This window comes from Haemorhous mexicanus, chromosome 38, assembly GCF_027477595.1.
Source record: "Haemorhous mexicanus isolate bHaeMex1 chromosome 38, bHaeMex1.pri, whole genome shotgun sequence".
Taxonomy (NCBI): domain Eukaryota; kingdom Metazoa; phylum Chordata; class Aves; order Passeriformes; family Fringillidae; genus Haemorhous; species Haemorhous mexicanus.
Genome location: NC_082378.1, coordinates 577,438 through 602,072, shown reverse-complemented (window position 1 = coordinate 602,072; position 24,635 = coordinate 577,438). Strand labels below are relative to the sequence as shown.

Here is a 24,635-nt window from a genome sequence, read left to right as displayed (position 1 = left end):
CCGCTTCCCTCAGGAGCCGCCGCCATTTTGCCCCCCCCCCGTTCCCGTTCCATTCTCCCGTCATGGCGTTGGTTTCGGCCGATTCCCGCATCGCGGAGCTGCTGGGGGAGCTGCACCAGCTCATTAAACAGACGCAGGTACGGGAATTTCTTTTAGGTTATTCCAATTTTCTTTTAGGATTTCTCTTTCCTCTTCAGCATCCCCCGTTTTCCATCCCCCATCCCCGTTTGCTCCGCTTTTCCCCGATTTCTCCGCACCCATCCCGTTATTTCCCTCCCGTTTCCCCTCACGGACCCCCAAAATCACCAATTTCACCCCAAAATAAACTTTTTTCCCGTCACGGACCTCAAAAATCACCCATTTCTCCCCCAGTCATCTTTCCCCTCACGGACCTCCCGTTTCTCCCTCAATTCCCCTCACAAATTTGCTTTTTCCCCTCACATTTATGCATTTTCCCTTCACAAATTCTCCATTTTCCCTCAAATCTCCAGTATCCCTTCACAAATCTCACAAAATCACCCATTTCTACCACAAAACCGTTCATTTTACCCAAAACCCGAGGATATTTAGTCCTAAAATCACCTATTTCATAATAAAACTGCCCATTCCTGTTGCAAAATGGCCCATTTTATGTCAAATTCACAAGTTTTATTTTAAAATTGACCGATTTTACCCTTAAATTGCCCCTTTCTTGCCCCCAAATCACCTGCTTCTACCCTAAATCTCTCTTAATTTACACAAATTCCACATTCCCACCCCAAAATCCTAATTTTCCCCTAAAATCCCCCATTTTCCCCTCAAAATTTCCTCTTCATTAATCCCTGCCCCTCAAAATCCCTCATTTTCCTTCATAAATCTCCATTTATTAACTCCAACCCCAATTTTTCCCAATTTTTCCCTCATAAATCCGCCTTTACTATCTCCAACCCCTCCAATCAATAATTTTTGGCCTCCAAAATCTCCATTTATTAACTCCAACCCCTCAAAATCCCTCATTTTTCCCTCTAAAATCTCAATTCACAAACTCCAACCCCCAAAATATCTCATTTTCCCCTCAAAATTTTCTATTTATTAATTCTTACCCCTCAAAATCCCATTTTTTCCTTTATAAATCTCTAAGTCCAATCCCCAATTTTCCCATTTTTTCCCTCAAATCCCCCTTTATTAACCCAAAACTCCTCTTTTCCCTCCTTTATTCCTCATTTTCCCCTCCTTTTTTTCCTCATTTCCCCCCTTTTTTTCCAATTTCCTCATTTTTTTCCTGACTTTCCCCTCAGGAGGAGCGCTCCCGCAGCGAGCACAACCTGGTGAACATCCAGAAGACGCACGAGCGGATGCAGACGGAGAACAAAAGTAACAAATTCTGGGATTTAGAGGGAATTTTGGGGGGATTTTGGGGGTTTTTGGGTCATTTTGACCCCCAAAATCCCCTTCAGTTTCCCCCTATTACCGCACCAAGCTCCGAGGGCTCTACACCACAGCCAAGGCCGACGCCGAGGCCGAGTGCAAGTGAGTCCAGAATTCCCATTTTTAAACCCAAAAAACCTCAAATTCCACAAATTCCCACCTTATCCCGTCATATTGCCACCTTATCCCTTCAAATTCTCACTTTTTTCCTCAAATTCCCGCTTTTTTCCCCTCAGATTTCTGCTCTATTGCTCCAGAGTCCCACTTTACTCCCTCAGATTCCCACTTTTCCCAAAGATTTTCTCTTTTTTCCCCTCAAATTTCTTCTTTTTGCCTTCAGATTCCCACTCTTCCCTTCAAATTTGCACTTTATTTCTTCAAATTCCAGGTTTTCCCTCTCAAATTCCCACTTTCCCCTCTCAGATTCCCACTTTTCCCTTCAAATTTCTGCTTTACCTCTCCAGATTTCCACTTTTTGCTCTCAGACTTTTTTTTCACCTCCAATTTCTGCTTTTTCTCTCAAATTCCCACTTTATCCCTTCAAATTCCCACTTTTCCCCCTCAGATTTCTGCTGTTTCCCTAATAATTTTCCCTTTTTCCCCTCAGATTCCCACTTTTTTTTCCTCCTATTTCCACTTTTTGCCCTTAGATTTTCTTTTCACCTCCAATTTCTGCTTTTTCTCTCAAATTCCCACTTTATCCCTTCAAATTCCCGCTTCCCCCCCTAGATTTCTTCTTTTCCCCTTCAGATTTTCTCTTTTTCCTCTCAGATTTCTGCTTTCCCCTCCAAATTTCTACCTTTTTACCCTCAGATTTTTTTCACTTCTAATTCCTGCTTTTTCTCTCAAATTCCCACTTTATCCCTTCAAATTCCCACTTTTCCCCCTCAGATTTCTGCTGTTTCCCTGCTAATTTTTTCCTTTTTCCCCTCACATTTTCCCTTTTTCCCCTCACATTTTCCCTCACAATTCCCTCCTAATTTTCCCTAAACCCCCCATTTCCCACCCCTCTCCTCCTCCCATTTTCCCCCCCAAAACCCCATTTTTTCCCCCAAAATCCCTCCCTTTTCCTTTCCCCACCCCTTCCCACCTTCCAAACTCCACTTTTTTTCCCAATTTTTACCTTTTTCCCCTCTTTTTTTCAGCGTTCTCCGGAGAGCTCTGGATAAAATCGCCGAGATCAAATCGCTGCTCGAGGAGCGCCGCATCGGTACGGCCGCTAGGGGGCGCTGCCGCGCCGCTCCCCTCACGGCCGGAAAAAAGGCGGGAAAAGCCTCAAACCCCTCAAAATCCCTCAAAATTCCACCCAAATTCCACAAATTTCGATGGAATTTGGGTTTTTAAAAATTCTTTCAATTCCAGCGGCAAAAATCGCCGGGATTTACAGCGAGGCAGAGCCGCCCAGGAAGACGATGAGGAGGGGGGTGCTGATGACGCTGCTGCAGCAGTCGGCGATGACGCTGCCGCTGTGGATTGGGAAGCCCGGAGAAAAGTGAGGAAAAATGAGGGAAAATTGGGGGAAAAATGGGATTTTTGGGGGATAATGAGGGTTTTGGGAGGGTGAAGAGGGATTTGGGGGAAAAAAGAGGGAATTTGAGAGAAAAAATTAAGGTTTTTGGGGAATAAAAGGGGATTTGAGGGTGCTGAGGATGGTGCTGCTGTGGATCAGGAAGCCCAGAGAAACGTGAGGAAAAATGGGGGAAAATTGGGGAAAAAAAATGGGAATTTTGGGGGATAATGAGGGTTTTGGGAGGGTAAAGAAGGATTTGGGGGAAAAAAGAGGGAATTTGAGAGAAAAAATTAAGAGTTTTGGGGAATAAAAGGGGATTTGAGGGTGCTGAGGATGGTGCTGCTCTGGATCGGGAAGCCCGGAGAAAAGTGAGGAAAAATGAGGGAAAATTGGGGGAAAAATGGGATTTTTGGGGGATAATGAGGGTTTTGGGAGGGTAAAGAGGGATTTGGGGGAAAAAAGAGGGAATTTGACAGAAAAAATTAAGATTTTTGGGGAATAAAAGGGGATTTGATGGTGCTGCTGTGGATGGAAGCGCTGATAAAAGTGAGGAAAAATGAGGGAAAATTGGGAAAAAAAATGGGAATTTTGGGGGATAATGAGGGTTTTGGGAGGGTAAAGAGGGATTTGGGGGAAAAAAGAGGGAATTTGAGAGAAAAAATTAAGATTTTTGGGGAATAAAAGGGGATTTGAGGGTGCTGAGGATGGTGCCGCTGTGGATTGCGAAGCCCAGAGAAAAGTGAGGAAAAATGGGGGAAAATTGGGGGAAAAATGGGATTTTTGGGGGATAATGAGGGTTTTGGGAGGGTAAAGAGGGATTTGGGGAAAAAAAGAGGGAATTTGAGAGAAAAAATTTAGATTTTTGGGGAATAAAAGGAGATTTGATGGTGCTGCTGTGGATCGGAAGCGCTGATAAAAGTGAGGAAAAATGAGGGAAAATTGGGAAAAAAAATGGGAATTTTGGGGGATAATGAGGGTTTTGGGAGGATAAAGATGGATTTGGGGAAAAACAGAGGGAATTTGACAGAAAAAATTAAGATTTTTGGGAAATAAAAGGGGATTTGAGGGTGCTGAGGATGGTGCTGCTGTGGATCGGGAAGCCCGGAGAAAAGTGAGGAAAAATGAGGGAAAATTGGGAAAAAAATGGGAATTTTGGGGGATAATGAGGGTTTTGGGAGGGTAAAGAAGGATTTGGGGGAAAAAAAGGGGGAATTTGAGAGAAAAAATTAAGATTTTTGGGGAATAAAAGGGGATTTGATGGTGCTGCTGTGGATTGCGAAGCCCAGAGAAACGTGAGGAAAAATGAGGGAAAATTGGGGGAAAAATGGGATTTTTGGGGGATAATGAGAGTTTTGGGAGGGTGAAGAGGGATTTGGGGGAAAAAAGAGGGAATTTGAGAGAAAAAATTAAGGTTTTTGGGGAATAAAAGGAGATTTGATGGTGCTGCTGTGGATGGAAGCGCTGAGAAAAGTGAGGAAAAATAGGGGAAAATTGGGAAAAAAAATGGGAATTTTGGGGGATAATAAAGGTTTTGGGAGGGTAGAGAGGGATTTGGAAAAAAAAAAAGGGGGAATTTCAGAGAAAAAATAAAGATTTTTGGGGGATAAAAGGGGATTTGATGGTGCTAAGGATGGTGCCGCTGTGGATTGGGAAGCCCGGAGAAACGTGAGGAAAAATGAGGGAAAATTGGGGAAAAAAAATGGGAATTTTGGGGGATAATGAAGGTTTTGGGAGGGTAAAGAGGGATTTGGGAAAAAAAAAAAAGGGGGAATTTGAGAGAAAAAATTAAGATTTTTGGGGAATAAAAGGGGATTTGATGGTGCTGCTGTGGATGGAAGCGCTGATAAAAGTGAGGAAAAATGAGGGAAAATTGGGAAAAAAAATGGGAATTTTGGGGGATAATGAGGGTTTTGGGAGGGTAAAGAGGGATTTGGGGGAAAAAAGAGGGAATTTGAGAGAAAAAATTAAGATTTTTGGGGAATAAAAGGGGATTTGAGGGTGCTGAGGATGGTGCCGCTGTGGATTGGGAAGCCCGGAGAAAAGTGAGGAAAAATGAGAGAAAATTGGGAAAAAAAATGGGATTTTGGGGGGATAATGAGGGTTTTGGGAGGGTAAAGAGGGATTTGGGGAAAAAAAGAGGGAATTTGAGAGAAAAAAATTAAGATTTTTGGGGAATAAAAGGGGATTTGATGGTGCTGCTGTGGATTGCGAAGCCTGGAGAAACGTGAGGAAAAATGAGGGAAAATTGGGGGAAAAATGGGAATTTTGGGGGATAATGAGGGTTTTGGGAGGGTAAAGAAGGATTTGGGGGAAAAAAGAGGGAATTTGAGAGAAAAAATTAAGAGTTTTGGGGAATAAAAGGGGATTTGAGGGTGCTGAGGATGGTGCTGCTGTGGATTGCGAAGCCCAGAGAAACGTGAGGAAAAATGAGGGAAAATTGGGAAAAAAATGGGAATTTTGGGGGATAATGAGGGTTTTGGGAGGGTAAAGAAGGATTTGGGGGAAAAAAAGAGGGAATTTGAGAGAAAAAATTTAGATTCTTGGGAAATAAAAGGGGATTTGAGGGTGCTGCTGTGGATCGGAAGCGCTGAGAAACGTGAGGAAAAATGAGGGAAAATTGGGAAAAAAATGGGAATTTTGGGGGATAATAAAGGTTTTGGGAGGTTAAAGAGGGATTTGGGAAAAAAAAAAGAGGGAATTTGAGAGAAAAAATTAAGATTTTTGGGGAATAAAAGGGGATTTGAGGGTGCTGAGGATGGTGCTGCTGTGGATCAGGAAGCCCAGAGAAACGTGAGGAAAAATGAGGGAAAATTGGGGGAAAAATGGGAATTTTGGGGGATAATGAGGGTTTTGGGAGGGTAAAGAGGGATTTGGGGGAAAAAAAAGAGGGAATTTGAGAGAAAAAATTAAGATTTTTGGGGAATAAAAGGGGAATTGAGGGTGCTGAGGATGGTGCTGCTGTGGGTCAGGAAGCCCAGAGAAATGTGAGGAAAAATGAGGGAAAATTGGGAAAAAAATGGGAATTTTGGGGGATAATGAGGGTTTTGGGAGGGTAAAGAAGGATTTGGGGGAAAAAAAAGAGGGAATTTGAGAGAAAAAATTAAGATTTTGGGGAATAAAAGGAGATTTGATGGTGCTGCTGTGGATTGCGAAGCCCGGAGAAACATGAGGAAAAATGAGGGAAAACTGGGGGGAAAATGGGAATTTTGGGGGATAATGAGGGTTTTGGGAGGGTAAAGAGGGATTTGGGGAAAAAAAGAGGGAATTTGAGAGAAAAAATTAAGGTTTTTGGGGAATAAAAGGGGATTTGATGGTGCTGCTGTGGATTGGGAAGCGCTGAGAAACGTGAGGAAAAATGGGGGAAAATTGGGGGGAAAATGGGAATTTTGGGGGATAATGAGGGTTTTGGGAGGGTAAAGAGGGATTTGGGGAAAAAAAGAGGGAATTTGAGAGAAAAAATTAAGATTTTTGGGAAATAAAAGGGGATTTGAGGGTGCTGAGGATGGTGCTGCTGTGGATCGGGAAGCCCAGAGAAACGTGAGGAAAAATGAGGGAAAACTGGGGGAAAAATGGGAATTTTGGGGGATAATGAGGGTTTTGGGAGGGTAAAGATGGATTTGGGGAAAAAAAAGGGGGAATTTGAGAGAAAAAATTAAGATTTTTGGGGAATAAAAGGGGATTTGATGGTGCTGCTGTGGATTGCGAAGCCTGGAGAAACGTGAGGAAAAATGAGGGAAAATAGGGAAAAAAATGGGAATTTTGGGGGATAATGAGGGTTTTGGGAGGGTAAAGAGGGATTTGGGGAAAAAAAGGGGGAATTTGAGAGAAAAAATTTAGATTTTTGGGGAATAAAAGGGGATTTGATGGTGCTGCTGTGGATTGCGAAGCCCAGAGAAAAGTGAGGAAAAATGAGGGAAAACTGGGAAAAAAATGGGAATTTTGGGGGATAATGAAGGTTTTGGGAGGGTAAAGAGGGATTTGGGGAAAAAAAGAGGGAAATTGAGAGAAAAAATTAAGAGTTTTGGGGAATAAAAGGGGATTTGATGGTGCTGCTGTGGATCGGGAAGCCCAGCGAAAAGTGAGGAAAAATGAGGGAAAATTGGGGGAAAAATGGGAATTTTGGGGGATAATGAGGGTTTTGGGAGGGTGAAGAGGGATTTGGGAAAAAAGGGGGATTTTTGAGAATTTTAGGGGAAAAATTTAGGATTTGGGGGGAATTTTTGCCGGAAAATTTTGGCAATTCTTGTGGAATTTTCACGAATTTTGACGGGAAATGTTGGGAATTTTGGAGAATTGTTGGGAATGTTGTGTCCTCCCCAGACCCCCTCCCCTCTGTGGGGCCGTCCCGGCCGCCGGGGACTACGTGGCCAAGCCTGGGGACAAAGTGGCCGCCAGGGTGAAGGCGCTGGAGGGCGACGAGCAGTGGATCCTGGCCGAGGTGGTCAGCTACAGCCACGCTGCCAACAAGTCAGTCACACCCAAAAACCCTTTTTTAAACCCAAAATCCCCTTTTTTCCATCCAAAACCCCCTTTTTTTTCATCCAAAATCCCTTTTTTCCCACCCCAAAATCCCCTTTTCCCCACCCCAAAATCCCCTTTTCTACCCAAAATCCCTTTTTCCCACCCAAAATCCCTTTTTCCCCCCAAAACCCCCCTTTCCCACCCAAAACCCCCTTTCTTCCATCCCAAATTCCCCTTTTTGCACCCAAAAACCCCTTTTTTCACCCATAACCCCCTTTCTTCCACCCCAAAATCCCCTTTTTTCACCTCAAATCCCCTTTTCACCCAAAATCCCCTTTTTCCCACCCAAAACCCCCTTTTTACCCATCCAAATTCCCCTTTTTTCACCCAAACTCCTCTTTTTCCCATCCAAATTCCCCTTTTTACCCATCCAAAATCCCCCTTTTCCACCCAAAATCCCCTTTTTTCCACCCAAAATCTGCCTTTTTCACCCAAATTCCCCCTTTTTCCACCCAAAATCCTCTTTTTGCACCCAAAACCCCCTTTTTGGCACCCCAAAATCCCCTTTTTCCCACCCCAATTTCCCCTTTTTCCCCCAAAAATCCCCTTTTTCCCACCCAAAACCCCCTTTTTTTCCATCCAAATTCCCCTTTTTTCCCCCAAAAATTCCCTTTTTAAACCCCAAATCCTCTTTTTTCCACCCAAAATCCCCTTTTTCCCACCCAAGCCCCTCTTTTTTTCCATCCAAATTCCGCCTTTTCCACCCAAAATCCCCTTTTTCCTGCCCAATATCCCCTTTTTCCCACCCAAAACCCCCTTTCTTCCATCCCAAAATCCCCTTTTTTCACCAAAAACCCCTTTTTTCCACCTAAAATCCTTTTTTCCCCCAAAAAAATCCCCTTTTTGCACCCCAAATCCCATTTTTTCCACTCCAAACCCCCTTATTTCACCAAAAATCCTCTTTTTTCACCCAGATTTTTTTTCCACCCATAATCCCCTTTTTGCATCCCAAAATCTCCCTTTTTTCCATCCAAATTCCCCTTTTTTCTACCCCAAATCCCCTTTTTCCCCCCCAAAATCCTCTTTTTTCTACCCAAAATCCCCTTTTTCCCACCCAAAACCCCCTTTTTGGACCCCCAAACCCATCTTTTTTCCATTCAAATTCCCCCTTTTCCTCCCAAAATCCCTTTTTCCCACCCAAAATCCCCTTTTTGCACCCAAAACCCCCTTTTTACCCATCCAAATTCCCCTTTTTCCCACCCAAAATCCCCTTTTTTCTACCCAAATTCCCCTTTTTCCCACCCAAAAATCCCCCTTTTCCACCCAAAATCCTCTTTTTTCCACCCCAAATCTCCTTTTTTCCCCCAAAATCCCCTTTTTGCACCCAAAACCCCCCTTTTCCATCCAAATTCCCCTTTTTTCCCCCAAAATTCCCTTTTTTCCACCCAGAATTTTCCCCACAAAATCTCGTTTTTTCCACCCAAAATCCTCTTTTTTCCCACCCAAAATCCCCTTTTTTTTCATCCTAATTCCCCTTTTTTCCACCCAAAATCCCCTTTTTTCCACCCAAAATCCACTTTTTTCACCCAAAATCCACTTTTTTCATCCAAAATCCCCTTTTTCCCACCCAAAATCCCTTTTTTTTACCCAAATCCCCCTTTTTCCACCCAAAATCCCCTTTTTCCCACCCCAAAATCCACCTCTTTAGCTCAAAAATCAAAATTTTCAGGCCAAAATTTGCTTTTTTGGATCAAAATTTCCTTTTTATTAGCCCCAAAATCAAATTTTTCAGGGCAAAATTCAAGTTTTTTAGGTCAAAATTGCCTTTACTGGGCCCAAAATTCAAATTTTTAGGGTCCAAATTTGCTTTTTTTGGGTTAAATTTGGCTTTTTCATCCCAAAAATTCAATTTTTTGGGGTTCAAATTGTCTTTTTCAGCCCAAAATCCATTTTTTTGGGGTCAAAATTTGCTTTATTGGGTCCAAAATTCACATTTTTGAGGCCAAAATTGAATTTTTTTAAGCCAAAATTTGCTTTTTTTGACTCCAAATTGAATTTTTTGGCTCAAAATTTCCATTTTTGACCTCAAAATTTCCATTTTTGCCATCAAACTTCACAATTTTGGCTGAAAATTCAATTTTTTGGGTTAAAAATTCCCAGTTTTTCCTCTTTTCTGGGTTTTTAATTCTGATTTTTGGTTTTTTTCCCCCAGGTACGAAGTTGATGACATCGACGAGGAAGGGAAGGAGTGAGTGAGGAAAAAAATCCCCAAAACTGGATTTCAAATGACCCAAAATCCCCTAAAACCACCCCAAAAAAACCCCAAATTTTCCCCAAAAAATCCCAAATTTTTTCCATTTTTACCTCCAAAAAAATCCCAATTTTTCCTCCCTAAAATCCCAATTTTTCTCCTTAAAAATCCCAATTTTTCCACAGAAAAATCCCAATTTTTCTCACTAAAAATCCTAATTTTTCTCCCTAAAAAATCCCAATTTTTCCTCCAAAAAATCCCAATTTTTCTCCTTAAAAATCCCATTTTTTCCCCACAAAAATCCCATTTTTTCCTAATAAAAATCCAAATTTTCCCCTATAAAAATCCAATTTTTTCTCTATTTTTACTTCCTAAAAATTCCAGATTTTCTATCCCAAAAATCCCAATTTTTCCTCCACAAAAATCCCATTTTTTCCCAATAAAAATCCAAATTTTCCCCCAAAAAATCCTAATTTTTCTCCTTAAAAATCCCAATTTCCCCCCCCAAAAATCCCATTTTTACTTCATAAAAATCCCAATTTTCCCCCCAAAAATCCAAATTTTTTCCTCATAAAAATCCCAATTTTTCCTCCAAAATCCCAATTTTTCTCCCTAAAAATCCCATTTTTCCTCTACAAAAATCCCATTTTTTCCCCACAAAAATCCCATTTATTCCTCATAAAAATCCAAATTTTCCCCTATAAAAATCCAATTTTTTCTCTATTTTTACCTTATAAAAATTCCAGATTTTCTACCAAAAAAATCCCATTTTTCCTCCACAAAAATCCCATTTTTACTTCATAAAAATCTCAATTTTTCCCCCAAAAATTCAATTTTCCCCCAATAAAAATCCTAATTTTTCCTCCAAAAATCCCAATTTTTCCCCACAAAAATCCCATTTTTTCCCAATAAAAATCCAAATTTTCCCCTATAAAAATCCTATTTTTTCTCTATTTTTACTTCATAAAAAATCCAGATTTTCTACCCCAAAAATCCCATTTTTCCTCCACAAAAATCCAAATTTTTCCCCAAAAAATCCTAATTTCCCCCTTCAAAAATACCATTTTTACTTCATTAAAATCCCAATTTTTCCCCCAAAAATTCAATTTTCCCCCATAAAAATCCCAATTTTTCCTCCAAAAAATCCCATTTTTTCCTCCAAAAAATCCTAATTTTTCTACCAAAAATTCAATTTTTCCTCAAAAAATCCCAATTTTTCCCCACAAAAATCCCAATTTTCCCCCAAAATAATTCAAATTTTTCCCAATAAAAATCCCCATTTTCCCCCCATTTTCCCCCAATTTTTCCACATATAAATCACAATTTTTCTCCTAAAAAAATCCCCTTTTCCCCCGTTTTTTGACCAAAATCATCCCAATTTTCACCCATAAAAATCCCAATTTCCCCTCCCAAAAAAATCCCTTTTTCCACCATAAAAACCCCAAATTTTCCCCAATTTTTCTCCTAAAAAATCCCATTTTTTCCCCTAAAAATCCCATTTTTTTTACCAAAATCACCCCAATTTTCACTCATAAAAATACCACTTTACCCTCCAAAAAATCCCAATTTTTCCCTATAAAAACCCCATATTCCCCCCAAAAAAATCCCATTTTTTCCTCATAAAACCCACAATTTCCCCCCAATTTTTCCTCATAAAAATCCCATTATCCCTCTCATTTTTTGACCAAAAAAATCCCAATTTTTCCTCATTAAACCCCCAAATTTTCCCCAAATTTTTTCCCTAGAAAATAACAAGTTTTTCCCCTAAAATCCCAATTTTTCCCCTAAAAAATCCCATTTTTCACCCAATTTACCCTCCCAAAAACTCCAATTTTTCCCCATTTTCCCCCCAAAAAATCCCATTTTTTCCTTATAAAACCCACAATTTCCCCCAATTTTTCCTCATAAAAATCCCATTATCCCCCTCATTTTTTGACCAAAAAAATCCCAATTTTTCCTCATTAAAACCCCAAATTTTCCCCTTGAAAATCCCAATTTTTCCTCATAAAAACCCCAAATTTTCCCCTAAAAATCTCAATTTTTCCTCATTAAAACCCCAAATTTCCCCCAATTTTTCCCTAGAAAATACCAATTTTTCCCCCCAAAAATCCCAAGTTTTTCCCCTAAAAATCCCAATTTTTCCCCCTAAAAAAATCCCAATTTCCACCCAATTTACCCTCCCAAAAACCCCAATTTTCCCCCATATCACCCCCGTTTTTCCCCCCAAAAAATCCCATTTTCCCCCCGTTTTTTAACCAAAAAATCCCATTTTTTCTCCCAATTCCCCCCCAAAAATTTCGATTTTTCCCAAATTCCTCCTTTTTCACCCCAACCAGGCGCCACACCCTGAGCCGCCGCCGCATCATCCCCCTGCCCCAGTGGAAAACCAACCCCGAGACGGATCCCGAGGCTCTGTTCCACAAGGATCAGCTGGTGCTGGCCCTCTACCCCCAGACCACCTGCTTCTACCGCGCCCTCATCCACGCCCCGCCCCAGCGCGTGAGTCTGACCCAAAATCGCCCCAATTCGCCCCAAAAATCCCCGCGAAAATGGGGAATTTTGGTTCAAAAGCAGCGTGGTCAATAGGGGGCGCTGGGTTGCTAAGGGGCGGGGCTTGTTGCTAAGGAGGTGTTACCATATAAGGGCAATGTTGAGGTATGGCCTTAGGCTGTGTTGCTAAGGGGTGTGGCTTGTTGCTAGGGAAGTGTGTCCTTATAAGGGGGTTGCTAGGGGGGTGTGGCTTGTTGCTAGGGAGGTGTTACCATATAAGGGCAACATTGAGGTATGGCCTTAGGACGGGTTGCTAAGGGGCGGGGCTTGTTGCTAGGGAGGTGTTACCATATAAGGGCAATGTTGAGGTATGGCCTTAGGAGGGGTTGCTAAGGGGTGTGGCTTGTTGCTAGGGAGGTACTACCATATAAGGGCAATGTTAGAGTATAACCTTAGCAGGGGTTGCTAAGGGGCGGGGCTTGTTGCTAGGGAGGTGTTACCATATAAGGGCAATGTTAGAGTATAACCTTAGCAGGGGTTGCTAAGGGGCGGGGCTTGTTGCTAGGGAGTTATCATATAAGGACAATGTTGAGGTATAACCTTAGGTGGGGTTGCTAAGGGGCGGGGCTTGTTGCTAGGGAGGTACTACCATATAAGGGCAATGTTGAGGTATGGCCTTAGGAGGGGTTGCTAAGGGGCGGGGCTTGTTGCTAGGGAGGTGTTACCATATAAGGGCAATGTTGAGGTATAACCTTAGGTGGGGTTGCTAAGGGGCGGGGCTTGTTGCTAGGGAGGTGTTACCATATAAGGGCAATGTTGAGGTATGGCCTTAAGAGGGGTTGCTAAGGGGCGGGGCTTGTTGCTAGGGAAATGTTACCATATAAGGGCAATGTTGAGGTATGGCCTTAGGCTGTGTTGCTAAGGGGTGTGGCTTGTTGCTAGGGGAGTATTACCATATAAGGGGTTGCTAAGGGGTGTGGCTTGTTGCTAAGGTGGTGTTACCATATAAGGGAAATGCTAGTGCACTGCTTTATGAGGGGTTGCTATGGGGCGTGGCTTGTTGCTAAGGCAAGGCATTGCCATATCAGGTGGTTGTTAGGGGGTGTGGCTTGACCCTAAGGAGAGGCATTGCCATCTATGTTGCATTCATCCACGCCCCGCCCCAGCGCGTGAGTCTGACCCAAAATCGCCCCAATTCGCCCCAAAAATCCCCGCGAAAATGGGGAATTTTGGTTCAAAAGCAGCGAGGTCAATAGGGGGCGCTGGGTTGCTAAGGGGCGGGGCTTGTTGCTAGGGAGGTGTTACCATATAAGGGCAATGTTAGAGTATAACCTTAGCAGGGGTTGCTAAGGGGCGGGGCTTGTTGCTAGGGAACTGTTACCATATAAGGGCAATGTTGAGGTATGGCCTTAGGCCGTGTTGCTAAGGGGCGGGGCTTGTTGCTAGGGAGGTGTTACCATATAAGGGCAATGTTGAGGTATAACCTTAGGTGGGGTTGCTAAGGGGCGGGGCTTGTTGCTAGGGAGGTGTTACCATATAAGGGCAATGTTGAGGTATGGCCTTCAGAGGGGTTGCTAAGGGGCGGGGCTTGTTGCTAGGGGAGTGTTGCCTTCTAAGGGTGTTGCTAAGGGGTGTGGCTTGTTGCTAGGGAGGTGTTGCCATATAAGGGAAATGCTAATGCACTGCTTTATGAGGGGTTGCTATGGGGCGTGGCTTGTTGCTAAGGCAAGGCATTGCCATATCAGGTGGTTGTTAGGGAGTGTGGCTTGACCCTGAGGAGAGGCATTGCCATCTCTGTTGCCTTCATCCACGCCCCGCCCCAGCGCGTGAGTCTGACCCAAAATCGCCCCAATTCGCCCCAAAAATCCCCGCGAAAATGGGGAATTTTGGTTCAAAAGCAGCGCGGTCAATAGGGGGCGCTGTGTTGCTAAGGGGCGGGGCTTGTTGCTAGGGAGGTGTTACCATATAAGGGCAATGTTGAGGTATGGCCTTCAGAGAGGTTGCTAAGGGGTGTGGCTTGTTGCTAGGGAGGTGTTACCATATAAGGGCAATGTTGAGGTATGGCCTTAGGCAGTGTTGCTAAGGGGCGTGGCTTGTTGCTAGGAGAGTGTTGCCTTATAAGGGGGTTGCTAAGGGGTGTGGCTTGTTGCTAGGGAGGTGTTACCATATAAGGGCAATGTTAGAGTATAACCTTAGCAGGGGTTGCTAAGGGGCGGGGCTTGTTGCTAGGGAGGTGTTACCATATAAGGGCAATGTTGAGGTATAACCTTAGGTGGGGTTGCTAAGGGGCGGGGCTTGTTGCTAGGGAGGTGTTACCATATAAGGGCAATGTTGAGGTATGGCCTTAGGAGGGGTTGCTAAGGGGCGGGGCTTGTTGCTAGGGAGGTGTTACCATATAAGGGCAATGTTGAGGTATAGCCTTAGGTGGGGTTGCTAGGGGGTGTGGCTTGTTGCTAGGGAGGTACTACCATATAAGGGCAATGTTGAGGTATGGCCTTAGGTGGGGTTGCTAAGGGGTGTGGCTTGTTGCTAGGGAGGTACTACCATATAAGGGCAATGTTGAGGTATGGCCTTAGGTGGGGTTGCTAAGGGGTGTGGCTTGTTGCTAGGGGAGTGTTGCCTTCTAAGGGGGTTGCTAAGGGGTGTGGCTTGTTGCTAGGGGAATGTTGCCTTATAAAGGGGTTGCTAAGGGGTGTGGCTTGTTGCTAAGGGAGTGTTGCCTTATAAGGTGGTTGCTAAGGGGTGTGGCTTGTTGCTAGGGGAGTGTTGCCTTCTAAGGGGGTTGCTAAGGGGTGTGGCTTGTTGCTAGGGAAGTGTTACCATATAAGGGCAATGTTGAGGTATGGCCTTAGGCAGTGTTGCTAAGGGGTGTGGCTTGTTGCTAGGGTGGTGTCACCATATAAGGGAAATGGTAATGCACTGCTTTATGAGGGGTTGCTATGGGGCGTGGCTTGTTGCTAAGGCAAGGCATTGCCATATCAGGTGGTTGTTAGGGGGTGTGGCTTGACCCTAAGGAGAGGCATTGCCATCTATGTTGCCTTCATCCACGCCCCGCCCCAGCGCGTGAGTCTGACCCAAAATCGCCCCAATTCGCCCCAAAAATCCCCGCGAAAATGGGGAATTTTGGTTCAAAAGCAGCGCGGTCAATAGGGGGCGCTGGGTTGCTAAGGGGCGGGGCTTGTTGCTAGGGAGGTGTTACCATATAAGGGCAATGTTGAGGTATGGCCTTAGGTTGCTAAGGGGCGGGGCTTGTTGCTAGGGAGGTACTACCATATAAGGGCAATGTCGAGGTATGGCATTAGGAGGGGTTGCTAAGGGGCGGGGCTTGTTGCTAGGGAGGTACTACCATATAAGGGCAATGTTGAGGTATGGCCTTAGGAGGGGTTGCTAAGGGGCGGGGCTTGTTGCTAGGGAGGTACTACCATATAAGGGCAATGTTGAGGTATGGCCTTAGGAGGGGTTGCTAAGGGGCGGGGCTTGTTGCTAGGGAGGTGTTACCATATAAGGGCAATGTTGAGGTATGGCCTTAGGCTGTGTTGCTAAGGGGTGTGGCTTGTTGCTAGGGGAGTATTGCCTTATAAGGGGGTTGCTAAGGGGTGTGGCTTGTTGCTAGGGAGGTGTTACCATATAAGGGAAATGCTAATGCACTGCTTTATGAGGGGTTGCTAAGGGGTGTGGCTTGTTGCTAGGGGAGTGTTGCCTTATTAGGGGGTTGCTAAGGGGTGTGGCTTGTTGCTAGGGTGGTGTTACCATATAAGGGAAATGCTAATGCACTGCTTTATGAGGGGTTGCTATGGGGCGTGGCTTGTTGCTAAGGCAAGGCATTGCCATATCAGGTGGTTGTTAGGGGGTGTGGCTTGACCCTAAGGAGAGGCATTGCCATCTATGTTGCCCTCATCCATGCCCCGCCCCAGCGCGTGAGTCTGACCCAAAACCGCCCCAATTCGCCCCAAAAATCCCCGCGAAAATGGGGAATTTTGGTTCAAAAGCAGCGCGGTCAATAGGGGGCGCTGGGTTGCTAAGGGGCGGGGCTTGTTGCTAGGGAGGTACTACCATATAAGGGCAATGTTGAGGTATGGCCTTAGGAGGGGTTGCTAAGGGGCGGGGCTTGTTGCTAGGGAGGTACTACCATATAAGGGCAATGTTGAGGTATAACCTTGAGAGGGGTTGCTAAGGGGCGGGGCTTGTTGCTAGGGAAGTGTTACCATATAAGGGCAATGTTGAGGTATGGCGTTAGGCTGTGTTGCTAAGGGGCGTGGCTTGTTGCTAAGGAACCGCATTACCTCATAAAAGGGATTGGATAGGGACCCATTCCCTTATAAGGGGTTGCTAAGGGGCGTGGCTTGTTGCTAAGGAACAGCATAAATCATAGAAGGGATTGGATAGGGACCCATTCCCTTATAAGGGGTTGCTAAGGGCGTGGCTTGTTTCTAAGGAACAGCATAAATCATAGAAGGGATTGGATAGGGACCCAATTACCTTATAAGGGGTTGCTAAGGGGCGTGGCTTGTTCCTAAGTAACAGCATTACCTCATAAAAGGGATTGGATGGGGACCCATTCCCTTATAAGGGGTTGCTAAGGGGCGTGGCTTGTTGCTAAGTAACAGCATTAAATCATAATAGGAATTGGATAGGGACCCATTCCCTTATAAGGGGTTGCTAAGGGGCGTGGCATGTTGCTAAGTAACAGCATTGAATCATAGAAGGGATTGGATAGGGACCCATTACCTTATAAGGGGTTGCTAAGGGGCGTGGCTTGTTGCTAAGTAACAGCATTAAATCATAAAAGGGATTGGATGGGGACCCATTACCTTATAAGGGGTTGCTAAGGGGCGTGGCTTGTTGCTAAGGAACAGCATTACCTCATAAAAGGGATTGGATAGGGACCCATTCCCTTATAAGGGGTTGCTAAGGGGCGTGGCTTGTTGCTAAGGAACAGCATTACCTCATAAAACGGATTGGATGGGGACCCATTCCCTTATAAGGGGTTGCTAAGGGGCGTGGCTTGTTGCTAAGTAACAGCATAAATCATAAAATTGATTGGATAGGGACCCATTCCCTTATAAGGGGTTGCTAAGGGGCGTGGCTTGTTGCTATGGTCCCATTACCATATAAGGGGGTAATTTCTGGGCGTGGCTTTTTTTCTAATTCTTATTTTTTCCCAAAAACGTTGAATTTTCCCCCAAATTTCCCAGCCCCAGGACGATTATTCGGTGCTTTTCGAGGACACCTCCTACGCCGACGGTTACTCCCCGCCCCTGAACGTGGCCCAGCGCTACGTGGTGGCCTGCAAAGAGACCAAAAAAAAGTGAAAATTGGGGAAAAACCGCCCAAAATTGGAAAAAAACGACCCAAAAATCGAAAAGAACAGCCTGGAATTATGGGGGAGGGGGGAAATGGGATTTTTGGGGGGTAAAAATAGGATTTAAAGGGGAAAAATGGAAAAAAATTTGATTTTTTAAAGGGGGAAAATTGAGGTTTTTTTGGGGAGAAATTGGGATTTTTGGTGGGAAAAAATTAGGATTTTTGGGAAAAATTTGGAGTAGTTGGGGGGTAAATAATGGGAATTTTTGGTAAAATTTTGGGATTTTTTGGGGAAAAAATTTGGGATTTTATGGGCAAAATTGTGGTTTTCATGGAGAAATAAGTGCTGCATTTTGGGGGAAAAAATTGGGATTTTTAAGGGTAAAAAAATGGGAATTTTGAGGGGAAAATTTGAGAATTTTTTCAGTAAAAATAAGGATTTTTATTGGGAAAAATAAGGTTTTCTTGAAGAAAAAATATAAATTTCTTGGGGGAAAAACTGGGGTTTTTATGGGAGAAGATTGAGGGTTTTTTAGGGGAATAGTTGATATTTTATGGGGAAAAAATGGGATTTTTATGGAGGAAATTTGGGATTTTTTTAGGACGAAAATTTGAGGCATTTTGGAAACAAACTAAAATTTTTTGGGGAAGAAAAAAATGGGATTTTTATGGAAAAAAAATGGGATTTTTATGGGGGAAGACTTGAGATTTTTTGGGGATAAAATTAGGAATTCTTTTGAAAAAATTAAAATATTTTTGGGGAAAATTTAGATTTTTAAAGGGCAATAATTATGAATTTTTGGGGGAAAATGTGGAATTTTTCTGGTTAAAATTGGGGGAAATGCCCCAAAATTTGGGACAAAAAATCCCAAAATTTTTTGGGAGGGTTTAGGGATCCACAGAAATTAAATAAGGAAAAAAATTGGGAAAAAAACGGGTTAAAAAGGAAAAAAAAAGGGAAAAAAATGGAAATTTTACAACTCAAAATGGCGGCCAAAAGGGGGAGGGGCAAAAGGAAATGACATCATAGGGGTGTGGCCAGGCAAAGCCACACCCCCTAAATGACAATAAACAAATTATTTTTTAATAATAAATAAGTTTTATTACAAATAAATAAATTTTAAAAGGTAAAAATGCAAATGTGGGTGTGGCTTTATGTGGGGGCGGAGCTTGGGATGGTGATGTCATCAGGCTCCGCCCATTCCTCTTCAGGCTCCGCCTCTCCCAGGCAGCGACGAATCAGATCTCCCCAGAGGAGGTGGGTGTGGCACCTGGGGGTGGGGTTAAAGTAAGGACACACCCCCTTTCCCTTATAAGGACAAATCTGTTAGAAATAAGCTCCGCCCCCTGAGAACCATCTTGGAACCTTTCCTTTTAAGGAAAATGCTTTGGAAACAAGCTCCACCCCCTGGCAGCCATATTGGAACAGTTCCTTAAAAGGAAAAACTCTCAGAAACAAGCTCCACCCCCTGGCAGCCATATTGGAGCATTTCCTTATAAGGAAAAAGGGCTTAAGAAATAAGCTCCACCCCCTGGCAGCCATATTGGAACATTGCCTTAAAAGGAAAAACTCTCAGAAACAAGCTCCACCCACTGGCAGCCATATTGAATCTTTTCCTTATAAGGAAAAAGGGATTAAGAAACAAGCTCCACCCCCTGGCAGCCATATTGGAGCATTTCCTTAAAAGGAAAAACTCTCAGAAGCAAGCTCCACCCACTGGCAGCCATATTGGAGCATTTCCTTATAAGGAAAAAGGGCTTAAGATACAAGCTCCACCCCCTGGCAGCCATCTTGGAACCTTTCCCTATAAGGAAAAACTCTCAGAAACAAGCTCCACCCACTGGCAGCCATATTGAATCTTTTCCTTATAAGGAAAAAAGGCCTTAGAAACAAGCTCCACCCCCTGGCAGCCATCTTGGAACCTTTCCTTATAAGGAAAATCTTCCTCAAAAACAAGCTCCACCCCCTGGCAGCCATATTGGAGCATTTCCTTAAAAGGAAAAACTCTCAGAAACAAGCTCCACCCACTGGCAGCCATATTGAATCTTTTCCTTATAAGGCAAAAGGGCTTAAGAAACAAGCTCCACCCCCTGGCAGCCATCTTGGAACCTTTCCCTATAAGGAAAATCTTCCTCAAAAACAAGCTCCACCCCCTGGCAGCCATATTGGAGCATTTCCTTAAAAGGAAAAACTCTCAGAAACAAGCTCCACCCACTGGCAGCCATATTGGAGCATTTCCTTAAAAGGAAAAACTCTCAGAAACAAGCTCCACCCCCTAGCAGCCATATTGAATCTTTTCCTTATAAGGAAAAAAGGCCTTAGAAACATGCTCCACCCCCTGGCAGCCATATTGGAACATTTCCTTATAAGGAAAAAAGGTTTTAGAAACAATGCCCACCCCTGGAAGCCATCTTGAATATTTTCCTTATAAAGAAAAACTCCCTCAGAAATAAGCTCCACCCACTGGCAGCCATATTGGAAACTTTCCTTATAAGGATAAAAGGGTCTATAAACAAACCCCACCCCTGGCAGCCATCTTGAATCTTTTCCTTATAAAGAAAAACTCCCTCAGAAATAAGCTCCACCCCCTGGCAGCCATCTTGGAACCTTCCCTTTTAAGGTTAAACTCCCTCAAAACCAAGCTCCGCCCCTTAGCAGCCATATTGAAACATTTCCTTATAAAGTAAACGCTCTAAACAAACAGCCCCTCCCCCAATCACAAGCCACGCCCCCTTTTTACCTGGGGCAGGTGCCCCCCACTGGCAGCAGCTGCTGCGGCTCCGGGGCCAGGAAGAGCCGGGCCAGGCAGGGGGGATGGGCGGCCATGTCGCACTGGGGGCGGGGACAGCGCAAAAGGGGCGTGGCCTGTGTCTAAAAGGGACATGGAAACGTCAAGACCATGAAATTCCCACTCAACAAAAATTTGCATAAATTTGCCTTTTCAAGACAAAAAATTCCCCCAAATCTTTTTTTATAGTTTAGAAAGCCACGCCCCTTTTAAGCCAAGCTGAAAATTTAAATAACTTCAGCCCCACCCCTTTTAGGCCTGCGCTTCTAAGCCCCACCCCCTTTCTTAAGATCAAAGTTTAGGCCCCTCCTACTTTACCTCATACCCAGTTAAGCTCCACCCATTCCAAGCCCCACCCACTTTATGCCCCTCCTATCAAGCCCCACATGCTTTAACCTCTTTATTAAGCCCCTCCCACTTTAACCTATTCATTTATGCCCCGCCCCCTTTAGGTTTCTAACTTTAGGCCACACCTCTTTAAGCCCCACCCACCTAATTAAGCCACTCTGAACTCCTCCCGTTTCAAGTCTCTCTCATCCTAAGCCCCGCCCACTTAAAGCCAATTAGGCCCCTCCCCTATTGCCCCACCCTATTAAACCCCTCCCCTTTAAGCCCCACCTCTTCAAGCCCCTCCCCTTACCTCCCCACACAGGCCACACCCACAATCGTCCATCTCCAACTCTTGACTCCGCCCCTTTTTCCTTTTAAGGCGTGGCAGCCCCGCCCCCTCCTCCTCCTCCATGTGAGTAGGCGGAGCCAACTCCAGGGCGGGGCGAGGTGGGCGGAGCCAGCGGATTTTTAACGGGAGGCGGGACCAGGGTGGGGCCCGAAGGAGGCGGGGCAAGAGGCGGAGGGCGAAGCTGATTGGCTGCTCCCGAGGGCGGCGAGTGGGCGGGGCCAAGAGGCGGCGGGAGGAGTTAGGATGTTGCCACGCCCACTCAAACTAAAAAGAAAAAAGGGGGCGGGGCTTAAGTAGGCGGAGTTTAAAAAAGGGGGAGGGGTTTTGTTAAGGGTAATGAGGTGGGTGGGGCTTAAAAGCTTTTCCTTGTGGGTGAAGATTAAAAGGGGTGGAGCTTAAGTTCAAGTGGGAGGAGCTTGACTAGGTGAGGGTTAATGGGGTAGGGCTTAAATGGGTGTGGCTTAGGAAAAGAGGCGTGGCTTAGAGAGCGATCACATTAAAGGGGCGGAGTTTAATGATTTAGGAGGGGCTTTCAAAAGGGTGGGGCTTAAGTGGGTGTGGCCTAGAAGAAATTGAAGTTCATGTGCTGGGTGGAGCTTAAAAAGGGGTGGAGCGTAAGTAGAAGGGCATTAATTAGTGGGAGTGGCTTAAATGGAGGCGGGGTCAAACTTGACTGAAGAAAGGGGTGGGGCTTATGTGGGTGGAGCTGAAATTGTTATTTTAAAAGTAGGAGGAGCTTAGAAGACGAGGAATTAAAATGAGGCTTAATGAGGTGGGTGGGGCTTAAATGGGTGAGGTTTAAAAGTGGGAGTGGCCTAAATAAAAGGAGCAAAGTTTAATGGGGTGGGTGTGGCTTAAAAGTGGGAGGAGCTTAAATACAGAGGCGTGGTTTAATGTTAATTAATTAAGGGGTGGGGTTAAGTAGGTGGGGCTAGAAAGTGGGAGGGGCTTAAATAAAGGAGGGGTATACTGTGGTTTAATGAGGTGGGCGTGGCTTAAATTAGTGGGTGTTTAAAGTAGGAGGGGCTTAAATAAAAAGAGGAGGGTTTTGAATAATTAATCAGGTGGGTGGGGCTTATATAATTTGGGTAAAAGTGGGAGGGGCTTGGATTAAAAAGGAGGGGTATAATGTGGTTTAATGAGGTGGGCGGGGCTTTAGAAGGGGGCGTGGCTCACTCTGAGGGCGGCGACGTCGGAGGGGAAGCCGTGGACGAAAAGTTCCATTTCCCTTGGTGGGAGAAAAATGGGGTTAATCGCCTCAAAATTGGTTAAAAATTAAAAATCACCGACCAAATTAATTGTAAAAAATCATTAGTCCTTTTTTATTGAATTAAAAATCCCCCAAATTTGCCCAAAATCCCCCAAAATCCTCCCCAAAACTTTTGCAATCGCCCCAAATTCTACTTTAAATCCCCAAAATCCCCTTTAATTTACCCAAAACCCAATGGAAGACCCCCAAATTTCCCTTTATTTATTTAAACCCCACAAATCTCCCCTGAATCCCAAACATCCCCCCCAAAATCCTTTTAAATCCCCCCAAATCCCTCTTAAATCCCTTTAAACCCTAAAAATCCCCCGTGAACCCCCCAAAAATCTCCCTCAAATCCCTTTAAAACTCTCCAAATCCCCCAAAATCCCTTTAAACACCCCCAAATTTTCCTTAAATCCCCCTTAATCTCCCTTTAATGTCCTAGAATCCCCAAAATCCGCCTTGAACCCCCCCAAATCCCCTTTAAACTCCACAAAAACTCTTTTTAATCCCTTGAAACCTCCCCAAATCGCTTTTAAATCCCTTTTAAACCCCTCAAATCCCCCTTTAAGCTCCCCCAAATCCATTTAAAACCCCCAAATTTCTCTCAAATCCCAATTAAACCCCCCAAAATCCTCTTAAATCCCTTTAAACCTCCCCAAATCTCCCTAAATCCCTTTAAACTCCCCCAAAACACCCTTGAACCCTCCCAAATATCCCCCAAATCCCCATTTAATCCCATTAAACCCCCCCAAATCCACCTTTTACTCCCTCAAAACCCCTTAAATACCCCAAAAATCCCCCAACAACCTCCTCTAAACCCCCCAAATCCCTTTAAACCCCCCAAAACTTCCTTAAGCTCCTTTAAATTTCACTTTAATCTCTTGAAACCCCAGAAATCCTCCTGGAACCCCCCAAAATCCCCTTTAAAGCCCCCAAAACCTCCTTTTAATCCTTTTAAACTCTCCAAATCTGCTTTTCATCCCTTTAAACTCCCCCAAATCCTTTTAAGCTCCCCTAAATCACCCCCAAAATCCCCCTTAAATACTTTCAAATCTCTCCAAATCCCCTTTAAACCCCCTAAAACCTCTTTTTATTCCCTTTAAACCCCCCAAAATCCCCCCAAAAATCCATTTAAATCCCTCCAAATCCCTTTAAACTCCCCCAAATTCCCCTCAAATCCCCTTTTAACCCTCTCAAATCCTTCTTAACCCCAACAAATCCACTTTGAGCCCTCCCAAATCCTCTTAAACCCCCCCAAATCTCACTTTAATCCAGTTAAACTCCCCCAAACCCCCCTTAAACTCCCCCAAACCCCCATTAAACTCCCCGAAATCCCCCTTAAATCCCTTCAACCCCCCCAAATCCTCCTTAAACCCCCCCAAAACCCCTTCAACGCTCCCAAATCCCCCCCAAATTCTCTTTTAATCCCCCAAAAATCCCCTTTAAATCCCATGAACCCCCCCCAACCGCCCCGGCTCCCCCACCAGGGCCCTCTCCCGCTGGTCCTGCGGGCTCCCCCTCTCCTCCTGCCGCCGTTGTGCTGCCGGAGGCGCCGCCGCGGATCCACCGTGAAGCCCACGTAGGTTCGGCCCCGGCAGCGGCCCCGGGGAGCGGCGGAGCGCAGCAAATACACCGCCCTCATGGCCGCCATCGCCGTCCCACAATGCCCCGGGGTCACTTCCGGTAAGACGCAAGCACTTCCGCCTCGGTTAGAGTAAGTATTTTTGCCTCGATACCCACAATGCATTGCGAGAAAGAGCGTTTCAGCGTTCGCCTCATAAAAATGGCGGCCGGTTTGCCTCGGTACCCACAATGCACTGCGCTACGTGAGGGGAAGTTTGGGCAAGGTCGAGTCGCTAAAAATGGAGACAAAATGCATTAAAGAAAATAAGGAGGAGGAAGAGAAAGAGTAAGAGGTAGAAAAAGAAAAGAAAATTATCTTTTGAGGTTCGGATTTTTCCTCGAAAAGCAGCGGACGATTTGCCTCGGTACCCACAATGCACAGCGCAAGCAAAACAGCTGCCGGGTTTTTGCCTCGGTAAAGATGGCGGCGGCTTTGCCTCGCCACATACGACACTAAAGACGAAAAGGAGGAAGAGGAGGAGGAGGACGAAGAGGAAAAATTTCTCCTTAAATACGTAACTATTTGTGGAGGTTTTGCCACGTTACCCACCGTGCCTTGCGGTCCACCAGGGAACTTTCCGTTATTTCCGCCTCGGTATATCGACGAGTATTTTGCCTCGGTACCCACAATGCACAGCGATCACTTCGACTTTGAGGAATTGGGGCCCTCTCCTCTCATAAATGGTTTCCCTGGTGCCATTTCCCTCTCACTGGTCCCATACTGGTTTGTACTGGTCCGTTCTCCTCTCCTACTGGTCTTTGCTGGTGTCACTGGTGCCTTTAGTGGCGCCACTTCTCCCTTACTGGTTCAGACTGGTTCGTACTAGGCCCACGCATCGCCCTCGGGCAATGGCCGCGGTTCATATTTT

The 24,635-nt window shown here is 44.8% G+C and overlaps 2 protein-coding genes across 2 annotated transcripts; one reads left to right on the top strand and one right to left on the bottom strand.

Annotated features, from left to right (window-relative positions):
• Positions 1 to 18,557, top strand: SGF29 (SAGA complex associated factor 29). The gene is made up of 9 exons (XM_059872820.1): positions 1 to 137; positions 1,278 to 1,353; positions 1,437 to 1,509; positions 2,553 to 2,617; positions 2,770 to 2,899; positions 7,238 to 7,384; positions 9,591 to 9,626; positions 11,966 to 12,128; positions 17,315 to 18,557. Exons 1-9 carry the CDS (start codon positions 63 to 65, stop codon positions 17,429 to 17,431), a joined length of 882 nt encoding a protein of 293 aa, XP_059728803.1. The 5' UTR covers positions 1 to 62; the 3' UTR covers positions 17,432 to 18,557.
• On the bottom strand, positions 18,500 to 24,624 carry SLX1A (SLX1 homolog A, structure-specific endonuclease subunit). Its single transcript, XM_059872822.1, has 6 exons — positions 24,317 to 24,624; positions 23,628 to 23,999; positions 22,068 to 22,119; positions 20,853 to 21,155; positions 20,165 to 20,295; positions 18,500 to 18,694 (listed from the first exon to the last, which is right to left on the bottom strand). The coding sequence occupies exons 2-6, from the start codon at positions 23,888 to 23,890 to the stop codon at positions 18,577 to 18,579; spliced, it is 867 nt and encodes a 288-aa protein (XP_059728805.1). The 5' UTR covers positions 23,891 to 23,999; positions 24,317 to 24,624; the 3' UTR covers positions 18,500 to 18,576.
• Between the last annotated feature and the right edge of the window lie 11 nt (positions 24,625 to 24,635).